Genomic DNA, 20,743 nt, shown 5'->3' with positions numbered 1-20,743 from the left:
TACTGACAAACAGATAAGATACTGTAACTGAAGTATGGCATCATAGAGAACCAGAAGAGCAGAGGGGTCCTGAGCTCTTGTTAGGAAAATAAAACAAAGATGGGTTGGTAGGTAGCCTAGGGGAAATGGCAAGAAGACCAAGGAAACTGTGGAAGTGAACTTTCTGTATAACTCAAAATTGTATGCCTCTAGTTTTTCAAATGGTAGTTGACTCAGTACTAGGTATCATCTCACTTGCTTCTATTCTGTGAGCCCCTTCTGCAGGTCATGTGCTAATGCACACTTCCACACAATCCTAAAAATATTTACTCAGAAATACATCCCACAGAGCTCAAAGGGATTTACTCCCACACACTTGTGTTTAGAATTGCAGCCTTCATCTACTACTTTGTCTTTAGTTTGCAAACTACATGGGGAAGGAATACATTTCCAAGTGTACTTGTTTTTTGTTTGTTTTTAAACCTTAAGCACAATGGATCCAGGTTAGGCTTGCCAATCCCCAGGTCCCAGAGGGGGTTCTCCCACTTTCCCAGGCTCCTTCCCGCTCCCAGTCAGCTGGCTTACAGGGGAAAGCCCCACCCCCACAGCCCCCATGTGCCTTTCCACCTCTGGAGGCTTCAGGCTCCGCTTGGAAAGGCTTCCTCTTGTGTCTGTAAGGCTGAATGGATGGTGTGTCTGTGTCTTTAAGGCTGAATGGGGGTGGGGTGTAAACAGAAGAACATGGCTGCTCCTAGTGGCTGTGGTTGCACAATCTTTTCAGAGGTCCTTTGCATAGGAGAGGTAAACTTGAACCTTTGGTTGCTCTGTGTTACTTTGAAGAAGTTGGAAGTTCAGCAATTTGCCAGTCCCCCACTAAAGAGTCATCAGAAATGGGGGTGGGGAGGGAAATTACTGCTGGGCACTTCATTATTCCCTAAGGAGATCAATTCTCATAGGGTATAAAGGAGAATTGACCTGGGGGTATCTGGGGCTCTGGTTTTTGAGGTAGATGCACCAAACTTTCAGCGTAGCATCCAGTGCCTTTCCTCAAAATGCCCTCCAAGTTTCAAAAAGATTGGACCAGGGGGTCCAATTCTATGAATCCCAAAAGAAGTTGCCCCTATCCTTCATTATTTCTAATGTAGGGAAGGCATTTAAAAGGTGTGTGGTTCCTTTGGAGTTCAATTGTGTTTGTCACAACTTTGCTTATGGCTCCACCCCCATTGTCTCCTGGCTCCACCCCCAAAGTCCCCAGATATTTCTTGAATTGGACTTGGCAACCCTAACCCAGGTCCTAATGAGACCCCCCACTACTTCTAGGTAAATATTAAACAATATCAACAATCTACTGTGATGTTGTAATCTCTGAAGAGACCTTAAGCACAAACACAAAAGAATCTTTGCAGATGCAATTGCTTCCTAGGATGGATTAAAAACATACCATGTGTAAAGAGAGGCCTTACAACATACCTGAAAGTCAACAAACAGCTTGTCTTGAAACAATAGTAAAAGAGTGTTACTAAGTCAGGGATCCTTGCCAATGCTTTGCTTCCAGTTTCCAGAAAATACTTGCAACAAAATCTCCCCCATAGATTTCTGGCCTTATGGCTTTTAAGCAGAGCTTTGCAGAACTTCCTGAACAACAATGTCATCTTGGTTTAAAACTTAACAAAAAAATAACATTTGTTAAGTTCACAAACCTACATTGAGCAAAGGTACAGATTTTAAATACAAAAGCTGATTTCCAGTTAACTCAAAATGTTAGTTATATCATCACATATTTGCTTATTTCCCTTTGCTGATATCAGAATTCATTAAATCATTATTGAATAATTTTGTCCTTAAAGCTATCTACTAAAGGTTTTCTTTGAATTTTATGTGTCTTGTCATCCTTATATCAAGTTTTCCCTAAAGAGATTCACAATTTTAACCAGCAACTTTTTACTAAGTAAAAAGGACAATATTTCCACAGATAAATTATTCCAACATTAGCCTTTAAGTTGGATTCTGCAGCAATTTCATAGCAAATACAGCACAACTTCAGTGAAAATTAGTTGATATGTAAAAGTAGAAGGTTCAGACCCATAAACTGCACAAGAAGTGCTTAGTTTTCATCCACAACCATCATTGAAATGTAATCTTTGTAGCGCACAGTATTTGTTTCTGGATCTACAGCAGCAGAGAGCATTTCCTCCATTTCCTCCTGTGTAAAAGGTTCACCTGTAGCAGAAAGAATAGTTATAACGCTGCTGTTATATTTTCTACTGTTTAATCTTCCTAGTGTGATTTGTTTTTTCTTTGCTCTTTCATTACATCACTAATAACTATAATTATTTTATATCTGTTCCATACAACATCAAGATGTACCTGTACCATTTTATGCATGAACATCTGTTAAGTATAATGCAAATATAAATGGCAAATATGGGCTTCCTACAACAGAGGTTTGAATCAGTCCTATGGTTATGTTAAAATAAATGAAGGCTTTAAACCATCTGGAAATAACCTGGGGGAATATTTTTGCACTTTTTGGGCAGAAAACATACAAAAATGTTTCAACAGCAGTGTCCCCAAACACAGCCACTTCAGTTTTCTTCCTGTAAATGGAAAAGCATAAAACCACCCCAGAAATCTACAGATTTCATCATTGGGCATGCTTTTTTACCCCAACCAATGTAATGTGTTCTGGTTAAAAAAAGTCCACTGATTTCTGCAAAGAAAAATTGATCCAGATAATGAATGGTATGAAACACTAAGGCCGTTTTCCCACTTACCTTACCCCGGAGCGACGTCCCTCTTCACCACGCTGCGTCTGCGCGGATTTCGCACAAACTGCTGCGCAGCACCAGGAAGAGCCGCGCAGTCCCGGGGCTTTTGCGTCGCAAATGTAAACCGCCAAAAAGCAGTTTACATTTGTGACACAAAAGCCCCGGGACTACGCAGCTCTTCCTGGTGCTGCGCAGCAGTTTGTGCGAAATCCGCGCAGACGCACGGTGAAGAGGGACGTTGCTCCGGGGTAAGGTAAGTGGGAAAACGGCCTAAATGTTGTTTAACAAAGATATATTTTTTCATTCACAGCTTATGGTAGCTTTCTAGCATCCTGGGTTCAAAGTCAACACTCAGGGATGAATCCAATGGAGCATTTCCACAGACAGAAGGACTTCTGTCCATGGAACCCAATTTTTTCACCTCACTTTTTGCTGCAGCTCAGAATGCTTCCAGAACTGCTATTCTTGGGCATCCTGTCCCCCAGAACAACATTCCAGGGAGCATTTGTGGTTGCAGTGGAAGGGGGGGGGAGAAAGTTGCCTTCCTGTGGGCAGAAATACTCTGTTGTATCCAAGCCTTGCTTCTGCTACCACAAATACAAATTTGCTTAGTGATAGATGGACTTTGGAATTAGGCTTGGGGTATTAAATACACCCCACATACAATTTTGGTACTTTCTAAAACGGAGTTTCAAAACCAGAATCTGAACTGCTCTTATAAATCTTTCTTTTAAGTGTTTCTCGTTTTTTCTTCCAGGTTTCCAATTATTATTAGTTAGAAAATCTGATGTTTGAAAGTGCTCCTATTATTATACTTTGGGTTTAGGTGAAGCACATAATATATGAAGGTTTTTTTTAAAATGCTTCCTATGTTAATTGCAAACGAAGGAAAGGTGCGAATCACATGCAGGAATGCATTATTCATATTAGTACAATTAAGGTGCAAAAGGATCACAAAAGTGACAAAACAGTGGTAAAACATTTTCTCTCATACATCCATGTGTATGGATATAAATTGCAGACAGGTGTTAGGAAGGTATACAGAATATGAAGCCAATATGGTCAGCAACTAGATTTCTTGTAGGATCAAGTGGGGAGGGGGTTTATGGGCCCACCCACCATTCACAAAAATTACTCCAGCCACTGCTCCCTCGCTCCCTTTCCCCTGGCTGGATGTTTTGCTCACAGGTCTCCAGCTGCTAATCCCCAGGGTCCATATCTTGCCACACAGGGTGCTCATGGTATCATACAAATGTAAAGCTAATTTGAAGGAAGACTTTTTACCTTCTTCAGTCATATACTTCACCAACTCCTCTTTAGTAAGATGTCCACATTTATTTTGATCTAAAACCTAAAAATAAGAGAATGTAGATTTTTATTATTGTCTGAAGGTTTACAGAAAAAAAATCCCCCCATAAGTAGATTTTTGTTCTTGGTACAGACCTCAAATGCACGTAAAAGAATATCTTCTGGAATTGGCCGGAATCTGAAATAATTATATAAATAAATAGTGCTGTAATATTAATGTAAAGGGTTACTTTGGAAAATGGAGTCCCCCTCACCCCATCCAATTTGGGCTGGTATCCATCTATGGAATCAGTGTAACATCAAAATGAGAAACATCATTTTAGGGCCATGTTTTTAAAGGATCAGTGGCTTGATGTTATATTCCATCCTAAGTGCCAATCTCTCTATGTTTGGAACTGCAAACCTGTTATATAGCCCTAAGAAGCTGTAGCACTGGAGGAATAATTCACTTCCTGCCCTCACTGTTTTCCTGACTGAAAAATGCATCTCTCCAGCTGTTTTAAGCCCTATAAGAGAAGACAACAAACACAAGTCCCAAGGGCAAAGGCCACAGAGAAAGAACAGTTAATTTCTCCTTCCCAGGGCTGTGGCCTTGGTTCATTCCAGGTCTTCCCAGAGCTGCTTTTTAGCCCCACATAACATGTTTGGATTCCTAATCACAGAACTTTGACATCATGTATGATATGACCCTAAACTAAATGAGTTGGTCAGTAATAGTAGAAACACACATGATCACACAACTCTATAATGAACATCTTATTTAGGATAGAATGTGCAGTTTTTATATTCCATTCCAAAATAAGCAGCTTGGAAAGGGAACTGTCAAACCTCTAGGTTTAGTTAATCCAGGATTTACCAGGCTTTGCCTCAAAATCTATTTTTAGTACTGGGACCCTAGAACATGTTGCACTTTGAAATGCCTTTGCTTAAAGACTGAATAACAATGCTAGCCCCAACACATCTGGGATTAATTTTAAGGGCTAGCATGTTAAGAAATGACTCCTAAACAGATACTCATTCTTAGAAATAAGAATACTAAAATAATTACAATAATCCCAGTGGGCTCGCTGTGCTAGTCTGCTGCAGTAAAAATAAAGGAGAAATCAGTTGCACCTTAAAAGACTAACAACATTTATTTCAGCATACACTTTTGTGAACTCATGCTGAAACTACTGAGTGTAGACATAGCTGTAATATCCAATACCAACTGATGACATAAGACTGCCTCAGGAAGTTTTTGAGCAAAACTTCATTTATTACTGCTAATGTGAAATTTAAATCCATATAGTCCATTTTCAAATTCAAAATTATTGCAGGTTTTAAAAATAATTTTACATCATGACCTTTGTGCTTTTAATGAGGTACATTTACTGTACATGCTATGAATTTTTCAGCATATCTTTCCAATTAATTTATATTATGATCTGAAATTAATTATATCTACATCTATCTATCCATCTACTAAAACACAAAATAATTGATTTCAAAATTGTTCACTTCTGAATAAAGATAATCTTAATTAAATTATCTGGAAAGATATTTACAATAAGGCAGAAGAGGAATCTGAAGGCTGTCTGTAGGCTGTCCCCCGTTTTAGTGGTTGCCTAAAGCAAGGTCTACTTTTTCACATTTACCATCAAAACATTTTATCCATGATGCTATTATGAATGGACCCCAATGAAAACCAACCACACATACACATTACCAAACTTGCATGCTTTTTTTCTGCTACCTTCTTTCGACTAATACTCTAGTCATCATAGGAAGAAATTTTTCCAGACGAATAAACCCAGTTGGTTCTTCTTCTTCCACCTAAAAAACAAAGAATGTGACATATACAGGAAACGGGAGAACTATTTCTCAAGCTAAAACAAGCCAATAACAACATGAAACTGTACAAGAAATGCAAAAATGCTGCTTGACTCAATGTACTGATGGTGCCCAATGGGGCATCTGTACTATATTGTACTATATTGCAGAAACGGTTGGAGAGGAGGCCAACCCACATCTCTCTCCTTCCCCATTGGCCACATATACATTGCCTTGGAAAGAGAACTTACTTCCTCTGTACAAAATATCAAGTGATCCAGATCCTGCTTATAGAGTTTTAGCACAATCCTGGGAGGGGGGAGCACTTAGGGAGCTGATCATATGCTAGAGCAGCATATCCCTGAGAGATATACCAGTATAATCCAGAGATAAACTGATGAAGCACACTGGTGTTGCCACCTCCCCTGCTAGCACAGAGGGTTGCTCTACCAGAGCTTCCGACAGAGCACAATTCACTGACAGGGCAGGGGATGAAGCAGATGCAGACCCCTGTGGACCTGATTCCTACAGGCACATCAACCCAGAGCAGTCAAGGCTGTGCCCGATGGCAGAATCCCAGGCCAGTGACCACCTTATAGATGTTAAGAACATAAGAGAAGCCATGTTGGATCAGGCCAACGGCCCATCCAACACTCTGTGTCACACAGTGGCCAAAAAAATTATATATACATATATATACACACTGTGGCTAATAGCCACTGATGGACCTCTGCTCCATATTTTTATCTAACCCCCCTCTTGAAGCTTGCTATGCTTGTAGCTGCCGCCACCTCCTGTGGCAGTGAATTCACATGTTAATCACCCTTTGGGTGAAGAAGTACTTCCTTTTATGTTTTTACCTGACTGCTCAGCAATTTCATTGAATGCCCATGAGTACTTGTATTGTGTGAAAGGGAGAAAAGAACTTCTTTCTCTACTTTCTCCATCCCATGCATAATCTTGTAAACCTCTATCATGTCACCCCGCAGTTGACGTTTCTCCAAGCTAAAGAGCCCCAAGCGTTTCAACCTTTCTTCATAGGGAAAGTGTTCCAAACCTTTAATCATTCTAGTTACCCTTTTCTGGACTTTTTCCAATACTATAATGTCCTTTTTAAGGTGCGGTGACCAGAATTGTACACAGTATTCCAAATGAGACCGCACTATCGATTTATACAAGGGCACTATGATACTGGCTGATTTGTTTTCAATTCCCTTCCTAATAATTCCCAGCATGGCGTTGGCCTTTTTTATTGCAATCGCACATTGTCTTGACATTTTCAGTGAGTTATCTACCACGACCCCAAGATCTCTCTCTTGGTCAGTCTCTGCCAGTTCACACCCCATCAACTTGTATTTGTAGCTGGGATTTTTGGCCCCAATGTGCATTACTTCGCACTTGGCCACATTGAACCTCATCTGCCACGTTGACACCCACTCACCCAGCCTCAACAGATCCCTTTGGAGTGCCTCACAATCCTTTCTGGTTCTCACCACCCTGAACAATTTAGTGTCATCTGCAAACCTGGCCACTTTATTGCTCACTCCCAACTCCAAATAATTTATGAACAAGTTAAAGAGCACGGGACCCAGTACTGAGCCCTGAGGCACCACGCTGCTTACCGTCCTCCACTGCAAAGACTGCCCATTTATACTCATTCTCTGCTTCCTATTAATTAGCCAGTTTTTGATCCACAAGAGGACCTGTCCTTTTACTCCATGACTCTCGAGCTTACTAAGGAGCCTTTGATGAGGAGCTTTATCAAAAGCTTTCTGGAAGTGAAGGTAAACAACATCTATTGGGTCTCCTTTTATGTTCCTTTGAGAAGCAATGTCACTTCAAGCCCTTCCTTCACTGGTCCCCCATGCACACCACTGAACCACCACCCTCCCAGCCAGGGATGTCACCACACCCAGACAGCTTTGGTAGATGGCAACACAGTGTTAGGGGACAGCTGCCAACTACAGGTCCTTGGTCCGCCACCCTGAGCTGCACCCTCAGTTGAAACCAGTCCCCACACAGGCTTGGGGAGCCCATTTGGCCAGTCCCTGATGCTCTGCCCCCTTGGAGGGCCCACCCCACAACAGACAGAAGGCAGAACCTAACCTTGAATAAACTGTAACCCTTACTCCAAACACTTTACTCTGAGTGCCAGCACAGCAATAGTACAAGCAACACATGCAAATCAATGAGGGGGGGGAGTCCTAAGAGACTGGTAAGCCAGGCTTCATGAGTGCTCCAATCAGTCAGGGAGTGTTGGCCAGGTGGTGCACCAAGGAGGTCTGAGCTCTCACCCACAGCCCCTTTATGTCCTTGAGGCCTATGGGCCATCTGCCACATAGCAGATCTCCAACAGCCAATAGGAGGCTGTACGTATACGGTTCTATCTCATACAAGAGCACTTGGGCACTGCTGGAAGGTTGCCATCTTGTCCAGTTGAGCCTACAGTTAGTGCAGGACTACAGTTAGTGGAGAGGCCAGTACATGGCTATTGGTTGCCAGGGCTGGTGAAGTACAGCCATGAGCAACATGCTCGTGGAAAGGAATGGGAGCATGGATATATCATGGTCAGTCCCACCCATCTCAGCCACAGAATATGTTTGGCCAGGCACTAGGTGCAGCATGGGACCACCTGGCAGTCCATTCATGGACCACTGAATGGGCCAGGGATGCCCTCAAGCGCTTGCATAGGGTGCACCCACCCCCAATGGGACAGACTGGGGAGGGACAGGACCCATAATGTCTTGGTCCGAGGCTGTCATGCCATCCATGGATGGCTCAGTCCCCTGCTGGTCTCACTTGAGAAAAAGTCAATCACAAGACTGTCCTGGCTTCTGGCACAAGGTCCCTGGGTCCTGCTGGCTCTAACAAGCTGCAGAGCTCACAGACCACCTGTAAATAGTGGCCTTGGCCTCCTCTTCTTTGTTGAAGAAGGGCTCTCTGTGAGTCACCTGGTGTGTGACTCCTACATGGAGATGGATGGAACCTGGCCCTTTGCTGCTGTAGTATGTGAATGGTGGGGAGAAATTACAGGGAGAAGGGAGCCAAAGGAGCCTGTCAAGAAACTGTAAAACATCTAAGTGTTTGTGTGACTCAATGTCTTTATATGTATATAAGTTTGCCAGGATTTGCACCAGTAGTGTGCTAAGATAACAAGCACTTACCAATTAAGGTGAAAGGTAATTTGTCACACCTGTGAAGTCAGCCCACAGTGACAGATAGATCATTCAGATCTAGCCTTGACAGGTTAGCATCTAAAGCCAAGGCTAGATGACAACTCCGAGATTAGATCGCATCAGCAATTGACTAACTAATTGACTAGCCAGGATATAATCAGGGTAGGTGCCCACCAACACTCAGAGAACTCTAGAAGTCTTCTTCAAGTCAACACATCAAGAAGAAAGTATCATCACAATGAGGTCAAGGAGGATGGGACTCCTGGTGTTGTGGGCCTGACTGTATGAGCATCAGTGAGTATAGCATAGGTAATTGGCTGAACTGACTACACAGTCCAGTGTAGGGGAAGAAGGCAAATTGCCTCAGGATTTTCTTTGGTGTTCCTCTGTGCACAGTGAATTTATTTTACTTCGTTTTTATATCCCATTTTATGTTTCCCTATTCCCTCATCCTGTAAATAAAGGATTATATTTTTCCATAAGTTTTGCCTTTTATTTGGTAGATCTGGGACCTGACAACACACTGACCAAAAGAACCAACATGTTATTCTTTTAAGTTTTCCCAAGTTATTTTATTTTCTCCCTTCCCTTTAGCAGGCCTCTAGGGCGTGACATATACTCCCTGGGCCTGGATGTCGTTTATGGCATGTCAGCAGCTGGGTGTTTAGTAACAACAACAGCTGTGGTTCTTGATAGAGCCACACACAGGTGCTATCACCATGGGTGGGGGTCACACCATCCACATGGCCACATGTGCTGTTGATGGGGGGCACAGGCCAGAGTCATCAAGGCACCATCAAGGACTGCCAGGCCACCCTGCGACATTGTCCCCACAGCCCTACATGTTCCTGGACCTGCTTCTACTCAGTGATGCCTGGATGTTCTGACCCACCCATGATGGCCCCAGTGGCCTATCTCCTGGTCCCCCCCCCACACACACACACACTGTTGGGCAGTCGTTGTGGAGCATGGCACATATGGCAAAGAGCTCAGTGAAGCCAAAGGGCTATATGGCACTGCAGTGACCTGTGCAGTGACCTGTGGGTCTGATGTTGTGCCTGGTTGTAGGTTGCCCAGTCTACTGGCTCATCTCTGGGATATGGTGTGAGCAGGTATAGGAGCAGGGCGTCACTCCAGTCACCTGTGGCAGAAAAACTGTGTCTGCGCCTCCACCAAGTGAGCCCTCCCCCCAGTGCAGACAACAACCCTCTAGCGCGTGATCACCACTCCCTGGAACAGCACCAAGAGATCAGAGGGACAGCAACACCTTCTACAGAATGGAGATAGCCCTGGGGGTGGACAATTATCACAGATGGCTTGGAGAATTATCCTGTCAATGTGGAACCACTCCAAGCAAATATCATTGGAGAGCTTCAGGGTTTTTGTCACATCTGGTATAGTGCCTCCTGCTGCATCTCTGTGCCACTCAGATATACATTGCAGCCAAACCCTTTACAGGAGTGGCAAGTAGAAGGGCCTCCATCGTGATGGGTCATCTAGTGGCTAGGAGGACTGGGGGCACATTGTGAGCTCAGATCATGGGGATCTCCCCACACCCTTGAGCCTAGACCCCATTCCTTATCTTAATCCCCAGGGGGTGGGATCTGTGGCCTGAGGCACCCTGCTATTCCCCTGAAACCATCCTGTAGCCAATGGGGTAGGGCTGGGAACCCTTTGGGCAGTTTGAGGATTCAATGGTGCCTGGCCTTACTCTAGTACTCCTCTGTGGCATGTTTTCTTGGCTGCACCAGGCCCACACCACCAAGCCAAAGTTGACCAAGATGGAGAAAGTATTGCTGTAGAGGCTGGTAGTGGAACATGCCAGTGTGGCCCTATTGTCATGGGCAGTTCCATAACTGCTCACTAATATGCTTTTTGTGAATGGTGGTGGAGTGGGTCTCTGCTGTAGGCCCTGGTGCACTGATGGAGTTTTACACCCTGAAGTAGTGGAACAACTTTGAGACAACTCAGGGGCATGTGCATGCTCTCATGACCCTGGACATTCCCTACAAACAGGTGGTCGAGGATGGTCTGGCCAGTGCTGAGGCTCTGCTGCATGCGGTGATTCCACCTATTATTATAGATGTCAACAACATCAAGGTCCTGTGCAGTGAGTATATGGCCTTGCAGCCATGCTGCATTCACATTGCCACTCAATCCTGTTTTCTTCCCTATGGTGACTAACTCAGTGGAGAGGCCAGTGCCTGGCTATTGGTTGCCAGGACTGGTGAGGTGACTCGCCCACATAACAGCTTGGAGACTGTATATCTGGGAATGAAGATGTTGGTGGCACTGCAGACCCACTGACCCTTCTGTGAGCTCCCCCAAAAGCTGCACCCTTGCCACTTGTTCTGGGATTGCATGGCAGGAGCAGACAGAAGTCAAAAGTGACCACTCCTAATATGTCAGTGACAGGAGTGAATGAGGATGGAGGTGAGGAGGCCATGGGTGTGGGGTAGGGTCATGGGCCCTGCCTACTGTTGTGTTGCTTTCTGTTGTCCCCTAGACTCCATCACCCTGACCGTCTCTGCTGCTATTGAGAATCTTTGCACCTTCACTCCTTTGAGATGGGCCATAGAAGCCAGGCATCAGGAACTACCTATGGTGAACAGGTGCGGATGAGGCATGCCAGTGGGCCGACTCCATGGATGGGCCACTGGGGAACAGGGGAGACTGGTGCTGTGATGGTGAACTATGGGCTGCCCACTGATGCTGCAGCCAGTGAAGTCCCTAGTGGAGCTAGGGATTCAGAGCAGCTGCCTAGTCCTCAGGTGCAGAGTTTACACCCAGCACAGTACATCTTCCTGTCCAGCACAGCACATTCTCCCACCCTCTTGTCCATGTAGAGAGCGTGGCTGCAGATCAGGCATGAGCTGAGAGATGCTGAGGCCTAGGGTCAACAGTCCTTTGACAGCACTGTGGCATCTCAAGAGGTGACTGCTGGGCACCTTGTGAAGCTGGTGGCTGTTGCCAGGGACAGGGATGATCAGCAGGCACACACTGAGGAGCTGTTCATGCATCTGCAAATGCCCATGCAAGAGCAACAAGAGGGTCCTGCAGGAACACCAAAGTGATGAAGAGAGGCTATGAATGGGAGATGTTAGAAGCCTCTGCATCAAAGAGCTAAAGCATGGCTGTGGCTTGGTCCTATTTGTACATTACTGTATTTGCTTTTATAAGAAAGGCAGAATGAATGCACTTTATTACATTTCAGAATCCACACCCTTCCAAGTTTTGTTTTGTTTTAAAAGGAGTCTAGGTTTTGGGATGTAAGAGCAGTTTCATAGGGAGGAGGAGACCACATTCAGGGGTGAGACACCATCTGCCCAGCTGTCTTTTGATTTTAAAAAGCAGTCTAGGGGTTTCTGTAGGGCCGAATTTGGAACAGGCAGCTGTGTTTTAAATCCTGCATCTGTCAATCATGCTATATTTGCATCATTAACAGGAAAACATTATGCTTTTTAATACAGGCATCTATATTTTATGACTGTATCTGCTAAATACAGGCAGTATGCATAATAGCATGTTTAACTAGAACGAGGGAGGCCAAAATTCAAATGCCTACTCATCGATGAAGATCACTGGGTGATCTTGGGCCAGTCACTTTTTCTCTTAGCCTCATCTACCTTACAGGAAGCTGTGAGGATAAGATCATGCAAGAACTATATATGCCACACTGAGCATCTTGGAAGAGTGGGATAAAAAGTCAGATATTACCACAAGAGGGACCATTAACTAGATCAGGGAAATGCTGTAGACATAGTTTATCTTGATTTCAGTAAGGCTTTTGATAAGGTTCCACATACTGCCCTTTTTGACAAGTTGGTATGATGTGGTTTGAATCCTGTTACCATTAGGTGGATCTGTAACAGGATGACAGATCGCACCCAAAGAGTGCTTGTGAATGGTTCTTCATCCTCTTGGAGAAGAGTGACGAGTGGAGCGCCTCAAGGATCTGTCCTCGGATCTGTTTTGTTCAAAATCGTTATAAACAATCTGGATGAAGGAATAGAGGGAATGCTTATTAAATTTGCAGATGATACTAAATTGGGAGGTGTTGCAAATACAGCAGAAGACAGAAACAGGATACAGGATGACCTTGACAGGCTGGAAAACTGGATTAAAACCAATAAAATGAATTTTAACAGGGATAATTATAAAGTTCTGTATATAGGTAGGAAAAATCTAATGCATAGTTATAGGATGGGGGAGACTTGTCTTAGCAGTAGTATGTGCGAAAAGGATCTAGGGGTCTTAGTGGACCATACTTTGAACATGAGTCAACAGTGTGATGTGGTGGCTAAAAAGGCAAATGCAATTTTGGGCTATATCAACAGAAGTCTAGTGTCCAGATCACGTGAAGTGATGGTATTGCTTTACTCTGCTCTGGTAAGACCTCACCTGGAGTATTGTGTTCAGTTTCGGGCATCACGTTTTAAGAAGGATATAGACAAGTTAGAATGGATCCAGAGGAGGGCGACGAAGATGGTGAGGTGTCTGGAGACCAAGTCCTATGAGGAAAGGTTGAAGGAGCTGGGCATGTTTAGCCTGAAGAGGAGGTGGCTGAGAGGTGATATGATCACCATCTTCAAGTACTTGAAGGGCTGTCATGTAGAAGATTGTGTGGAATTGTTTTCTGTGGCCCCAGAAGGTAGGACCAGAACCAATGGGTTGAAATTAAATTAAAAAGCGTTTCCGGCTCAACATTAGGAAGAACTTCCTGACAGAGTGATTCCTCAGTGGAACAGGCTTCCTCGGGAGGTGGTGGGCTCTCCTTCCTTGGAGGTTTTTAAACAGAGGCTAGATGGCCATCTGACAGCAATGAATATCCTGTGAATTTAGGTGGTGGTATTTGTGAGTTTCCTGCGTTGTGCAGGCAGTTGGACTAGATGACCCTGGAGGTCCCTTCCAACTCTATGATTCTATAACCATCAATGGGAAATAGAAGGATACATTTTCGTATCTTAAACTGAAGATAACCTAGTTAACTGAGGATTCTAACAACTGTATAGAAAATACCTACAGTTTTTAAAAAAAATCTCTACTGACTACTTATCCAATTTATTCATTCTCATGGTATTTCCAAGTCTTTCAGGAGTCAAGGAAGAATGGGCAGATTTATTAACTCAACATTGCCCTCCAGTGGTAACTATTCATTACTGTTTCAGCTTCAGAACAGCTCGTTTTCTTTTTTACAGGTTTTGTAGAACATTTACTTGCATCCTTCCCTTTCTGAACAAATCTGCTTATCTCAAAATTCATTTTACTTGCCCTTTGTTTTCTTTCTAATATCTATAAAAATACTCATTACTTTAAAAAAACAGTGTTGTTATTTTGATCAACCTCCACTGGAATAATGGAAACATTCCACTTAAAAACAATGTAGCACTAAAATCAAATAACAATTTATTTTTTTATCTGAAGAGTCAGCATGAATACTGGATGTCAGATGAGAACATAGGTAATCTGATAGTAACATGTGGAACAGAAGGAATAATGTCCCACTACTAATCAGGGCCAACCCTGTCGCCATACAAACTAGGAGATTGCCTAGGGAGCCGGCCTTCCGTGGGGCGTCAACTTGGGTGCTCCCCATGTGATTATCAGTGTGGGGGAGGGGCACCAGAAGGTGCCAGATAGTCTAGGGCCAGCTCTGCTACTAATGGAAAATCCAGAAAGGAATAAATTAGCATACTAACATATTAAAAGATATTAATTGTTTTATGGGGGAAAGCAAACAGCCTCATAAATCATGCAAGCTGTAGAAGCTAACCATTTTGCATTATAATAATTATTTTCCTTACAAATAATTTTGCTATGTTAGCAAACGGGGAAAACTGCAAAGCTAGACCAAAGGGACACACTACCATGCTGAGAGAGGTGAATAAGGCTATCCAGGGCAAAACATCCCTGTCTACTTGACTGCATGACCTTCCATAGCCACTGTATTTTACCTATAATTATCTATAGTTACTCCCCCGAGTATGCTTATTGGAGGTAAGGTACCATGTTGTCCTCTTTTCCACCTAAGAGTAGAGTGTGCCACACACACACACACACCCCACATACAACTTTAATTTTCACTTAAAATTATGTAAATGCTCCAAACATTTAGACCTGTTCAGAAAGGGCATACTTGTCAGACAAGATTATATGTAAATATGAATGCTAGTGAACATAATATTCTTACTTTACCGAGCATTATTAATATTTATATTAGGTTATCAAAGAACAGATAATGTTCCAAGGATTTTGAGTTCCAATGATTTTTTTTTTTTTGCCTACACTACAGGAAAAATAAAAACCTACTTTGTAATATTTATTTGTGTATATAATTTTTAAGGCTCACCTTTCTCAATGAGACTTAAGGCAAATTATACAATGTAAATAAATAGAATCAGTGGAATCAATAATGAAAATCCTACGCATTGTATTTTTAACTTCTGCTAATGGTTGGGGGGGGGGGAATCCAGATACTCTGCATAGTTTAAAGGTGTAAAATTGTAGAACTTAAAAATATGCAAGTTACCTCTGCAAGCATATCATGTAGATCCCCCTCACTTGGACAGCAACCTAGTGACCTAATAATTGTGCCAATCTCCCTGGAAGAGAAAGCATTTTCATTAGCAAATCTACAGTGCAATGTAAATCTTTATTCAACAACTTTTTAAAAATCAGTAATGTTTTCAATTGAGTCTTCAGTTATTTTTGCATAGGGAAAAATATGTCGCTCCTTTGCTTTCACAAGATGTGTTCATTGTCCGAAATGAATTTCTAATATCAGAACATCTTAAAATATCATAACTGCTTCTCTGCTTCAAAGCAAACAAGGTTTTGTTAGTGCATAAAAAGGTAGACAATGTTCCTTGACACTTTCTACTCTGGGTTCACATCTGGTTCTGGAGTTGACAATACATTTAGTAACCCAAGGTAGGTGACACATTATCTATAGGAGAACAGGGGAGTACCTCCTTGCTGATACTGTAGACCTTTCAGGGTTGTGCATGTGGCATAAACTAAACTGAAAAAATACCTGGAAAATACCTTATTGGTATTTGGAGGTATTTTTAAGCCAGTTGCCAAATGGGGCTCAGTTTCAGTTATCCAAAATGGCCAAACCTCAAAAATCCCAAATATTTCTCAGGATTGCTGGATACCCAAACTTAAATGCCTTCCTGGTGAACTCACCACTTGGAAAGGGCATTAAAAAGGGACTGTGTTCCCTTTAAATGCCTTTCCTCCCTCGATTGGAAACAATGGAGGGTGGGGGCACCTTCTTCTTGGGCCTACAGAATTGGACCCCCTTGTCCAGTCTTTTTGAAACTTGGAGAGGGGGGGGTTAGGAGAGGCACTAATGGCTATGCTGCAAATTTGGTGCCTCTATCTACCTAAAAAAACAGGGCCCCCTGAGCCCCAGATACCCTGGCTCGATTCTCCATTATAGCCTAAAGGGACCATTGACTGGTCCCCTAGGGTATAATGGAGCCAGGAAAAATCAGCTTTCCTGAATATTTACAGAATCCAAATACCATACTGGTACTGAGATTCACAAATATTGGAAAATATCAATATTTTTCAGGTTCCATATAGCTGAACCCCAAAAAAACCCAGGTTTTTTTTTTGCACACCCCTATTTAAAATAGGTGATTATGTTATTTTTGACAATATGGAATGCTGGGCTGGAGTAACAGGAATCATATGGAACTGCTGAATAGGACTACAGGGATCAGCAGTCTTCAGTATTATTTGATATCTACATAAGGCCTTTGAATGAGATTAACTCATTTGGGGTACAAAGTCATCAACATGCTGACAACACCCATTTTATTAATTTGATCTCAGAGTGTTACCTAAATCAGTAACCAGAAAACATAAGCACACAAAATTGAATTCAGACAATACAGAGCTGATGCTTGTTGAATATGCCATCATTTTGCATGAGGCTGATTTACCCATGACTGATGGGGTACAGATTTCCTCATCAGATCAAATAATGCTCTTTGATCTTGGCCTGCTTTACAAGACCTGAGTAGGAGCTGCTGCTAAGATTTTTTTCTATCTATGCTTGCTGCATACCTTCCAGATTGGTCTGACCTTCCTATCCAGATCCATATTTTTGTAACTTCCAGGCCTGACTACTGAATGTACTCTATGTGGAGATAGCTTTGAAGAAAACTCAGAAGCTACAAGAATTATATAATGCAGTTAGCAGGCTGATGTTGGATAGGGTTTATGTATAAACCTACTCATGTCAGTTTTATTAGCTGCTGATTTGCTTCTGAGCTCAGTTAAAGATGTTAGTCTTAAATCTTTCACACAGCTTGCTGCCCACTTCCCACATGACTAAAGGTTGTGCCTTCCCATTTAGCCTGGAGTAAAACAGCAAGGTCTGTTCATGATTTCTTTCACCTGTCAGGTTAGAAGTATGGTAGAGAGGTTGTGGGACTTCTCTGTAGAAGCAGCTGATTTATATAGCCTCTTTCCCCAACAAGTGTGGAATGCCTTTTCACTCCTATCATTCTGGAGGAACTGCAAGACTCTTTTTTTTATTCTGCATGGCTGATGGTGAATGAGATTGGTTGGCTATTTCAATTTTTGCTAATGTATTTATGTGTTTATATTTTTAATTATTTGTTAAAATACTCTGAGCAATGGAAAAACAAACTAGAAAGCTTTACGTAAGGTTTAAAACAAAGAAATAAATAAGATTAGTGTTTTCATTTTGCTTCTTCTTCTTTGAACAGGACCAATCATGTTTGAGTCAATCAGTTTCACACTGCGGAATGGGTGAACCCCACTCCCCCTCACACACCATGTCTTGTCTCAGAATCCCGCCCCTCCCCCCTATTTTATTAATACCCAGGCTGTGGCCTTCACTTTGGTTAGTTTTAATTTAGTGCCTTTGTGAACTGAATTCACTCCTTTTTTGGTTGCTTTTATCATTATTTGCCACTGCACACAAATGTCCTGTTGAGGATTGCTACCAAAGAGGCCAGAAAATTTGACTTAGAATGCATGACAGAACAGCGTTCTACTTTCTTAGAGAAATTAAACACTGTTGACATTTTTACCATGACAAGGGGTTGAGTGTCATCAATATGCAGAAGACACCCAGTTCTATATTTCATTATCCAAACGTCTAGATGCGACTATCTTGATTCCGAACCAGTGCATCGAAGCTGTGATAAAATTGCTAAGACAGAACAAACTGAAGCTGAATCCAGAAAAGACAGGGGTAATGCTGGTTGACAAGGTTGATACTATAGAAGGAGAGCTCTCCCGTAACTGCTCTTAAGCAGAACAGCTCTGAGAGAATTTGTGGCTGACCCAAAGTCACATCAGCAGGTGCATGTGGAGGAGTGGGGAATCAAACCCGGTTCTTCCAGACAGGGCTGCCAAGCTCCTGGGTGGAGGTTCTCCGGCTCTGGGGATGCCCAGCCAGCCAGCCTGCAGTGAGCTAGTGTGGGAAATCTCCTCCCAACATCGAGGCATGATAATGTCACTTGTGATGTCAGCATGCCAGTGACGTCACGTGCCAACCACTCTAGGAGCTCACGGGGAAAATTCTATGGTTTCCCTGGATGCCCTAGCAGGAGCTCTTAGAGTGGCTGTGCGTGACATCGCCAGCATGATAACCTCACTTACGAGTGATGTCATCGCACTGTGCACAAAAAAAGTCCCCCACCAGAGGCCTTGGGAGTCTTGGCAACCTTACTCCCAGATAAGAGTCCACACTTAACCACTACACCAAACTGACTCTCTTAAGTGGGGAAGGGGAAGAGATTTGGACTTTACTAATTTATTTTTGGTTTAAATACAAAATGTTATAACTATTATTACAAGCCAATTTGAACCACAAGGAAAGGCGGGATATAAATCTTTTAATTAATATCTACTGTATATAAACATAACACCTCCAATCTGAAAGTTAGTTTTAAAGGAGTGAAGCCTACCCTTATGCTTCAACTCCAGAGTACAAAGTCTGAACCATTCCTCCAGCTTTAGCAGACTTTCTCCAATTTAAGCAGAAGGAAGGCTCCTTGGAGCATGGTTGGATCCACTCAAGTTTTATAAATAAAATTAGGACAAAAGTGGTTCATTCTGGTACAAATTCTGCCTTTCTCCAAGGATATATGAGTTCTAAAGAAAAGATGTTTAGAACTTCAATTAACGGAGCTGTGATATATTTAAATCTTCTATCATAAAGATGAATTGCTACTAAAGAATTTTTAATAGCTTTTCTCCCTTTGTATAAATTTCTGTTTTGTAATGTACACTTATTGGCTTCTACACAAAAACCTGTATGTACAATGAGACACTTTATTTTTTTATTTGCCTTCAAGCAGCTTCCTACCAGATCATATAACAAACTATATTTTACATATGTGGGTGCTCAACAGTGCAGAGTTACACCCTTCAAATTTAATTGAAGTCAGTGGGAAGGGTGTAATTTGGTTTAGAATTGCACTGTAAAATATAATTCATCACTGCAAACAAAACAAAAGCACTTGGACTGTACAGTTGTACATGTGCCATCTCCATGTAGTTGAGGCCCTTCTCCAGCTATTATGGTTTCTAAATTGCATAATTTAACCTACAGGTTTAATCAACCCATTTTGCTATTCATAGTCTCCTTTCAAATATTTATCTGCAAAAACAATGATAAGCAAATTTTATAAATGATACAGGTCTTTTAAAAAACACCCTGTAGGTGAAAAATGGGAGGGGGGGGAAGAAGAGACAGGAATAATTTCTGTCCTAAATAAAACTAGATATCAAAGTATAGGTTGAACTTTCCCTTTCAGCCCTCAGATAATTACATTTTGCTTAGCCTGATCTGGGAGGAAGGCTGTAGGGCTCATGATTTTTCTTGCTGAAAGAAACTTATTACCATGCCTGATGCATGGGAGTAGGCGAGGTAGGCGGCCGCCTGGGGAGCCACCTCACCTACAGGGCACCACCAGATGCCCCTCCTCCTGCCCTGCCACTCTCAGCTTCCTGGGTTCCAGACCTGGGAAGCTGAGAGCTGCAGGAAGGCATGTTGGCATGTGGTCTCTTCTGAGAAAATGCCTGTGCATGCAGTCTCCTCAGAAAGTGCAGATGCAGCTCACACGCAGCCCCTGCTCTCAGCCTTCTCAGGTCAGACCGAGAAGGCTGGGGGAGGGAGCTTTGGCAAGCCGCGCCTCTGCACTGCGCTCTCAGAGCCTGCCTTGGCGGGGAGGGTGGGGTATAAATAAAAATTTTGTATTATTATTATTATTATTATTATTGAGGCGCTCCAAGTCTGCCTGAGAAGGCCAGTCTTGAGTACCTCCAAGACCGCAAGTGCAGTCTGCTGTCCCTGCTCTCAACCTTTTTGGGTCTGTTTGAAAAGGCTGAAAGCAGGGGCGGGGGGACCTGCGGTGAGCCATGCCTGTGTGCTGCACTCTTAGAGGCACTCCAAGACTGTCCTAAAAAGGCTGAGAAGCCTAAGAAAGGCAGTCTCAAGTGCCAATGATTACACAGGCGTGGCTCGCCTGCAGTCCCCACTTTCAGCCTTCTTGAGTCTGCCGGAGAAGGATGACAGCAGGAGCTGTGGGGCAGGCTGCGTCTCCAAGAGAGCCCTGCGTGGCTCTACTGCCCTCCCCTCCTCTACTGTGCCGCTGCACCCTCCCTCCCTCCCGGTGGGCGGGGGTGCGGCGGGGCAGGCACGAGTGGGGGAAC

General features: G+C 43.1%; 1 protein-coding gene across 1 annotated transcript in view; it reads right to left on the bottom strand.

The window, feature by feature from the left end:
* Window positions 1–1,952: 1,952 nt before the first annotated feature.
* Window positions 1,953–20,743, bottom strand: part of EFCAB2 (EF-hand calcium binding domain 2) — a 54,950-nt gene continuing 36,159 nt past the window's right edge. The window contains exons 3-7 of the mRNA XM_060259259.1: window positions 15,570–15,642; window positions 5,788–5,867; window positions 4,191–4,233; window positions 4,032–4,098; window positions 1,953–2,199 (exon numbers count right to left, since the gene is read on the bottom strand). Coding sequence (XP_060115242.1) covers window positions 2,084–2,199; window positions 4,032–4,098; window positions 4,191–4,233; window positions 5,788–5,867; window positions 15,570–15,642 — 379 coding nt within the window. The 3' untranslated portion in view covers window positions 1,953–2,083. The remainder of the gene's footprint in view (window positions 2,200–4,031; window positions 4,099–4,190; window positions 4,234–5,787; window positions 5,868–15,569; window positions 15,643–20,743) is intronic.

This window comes from Heteronotia binoei, chromosome 1, assembly GCF_032191835.1.
Source record: "Heteronotia binoei isolate CCM8104 ecotype False Entrance Well chromosome 1, APGP_CSIRO_Hbin_v1, whole genome shotgun sequence".
NCBI classification, from domain to species: Eukaryota; Metazoa; Chordata; class Lepidosauria; order Squamata; family Gekkonidae; genus Heteronotia; species Heteronotia binoei.
This window is presented reverse-complemented; position numbering and strand designations above follow the sequence as displayed.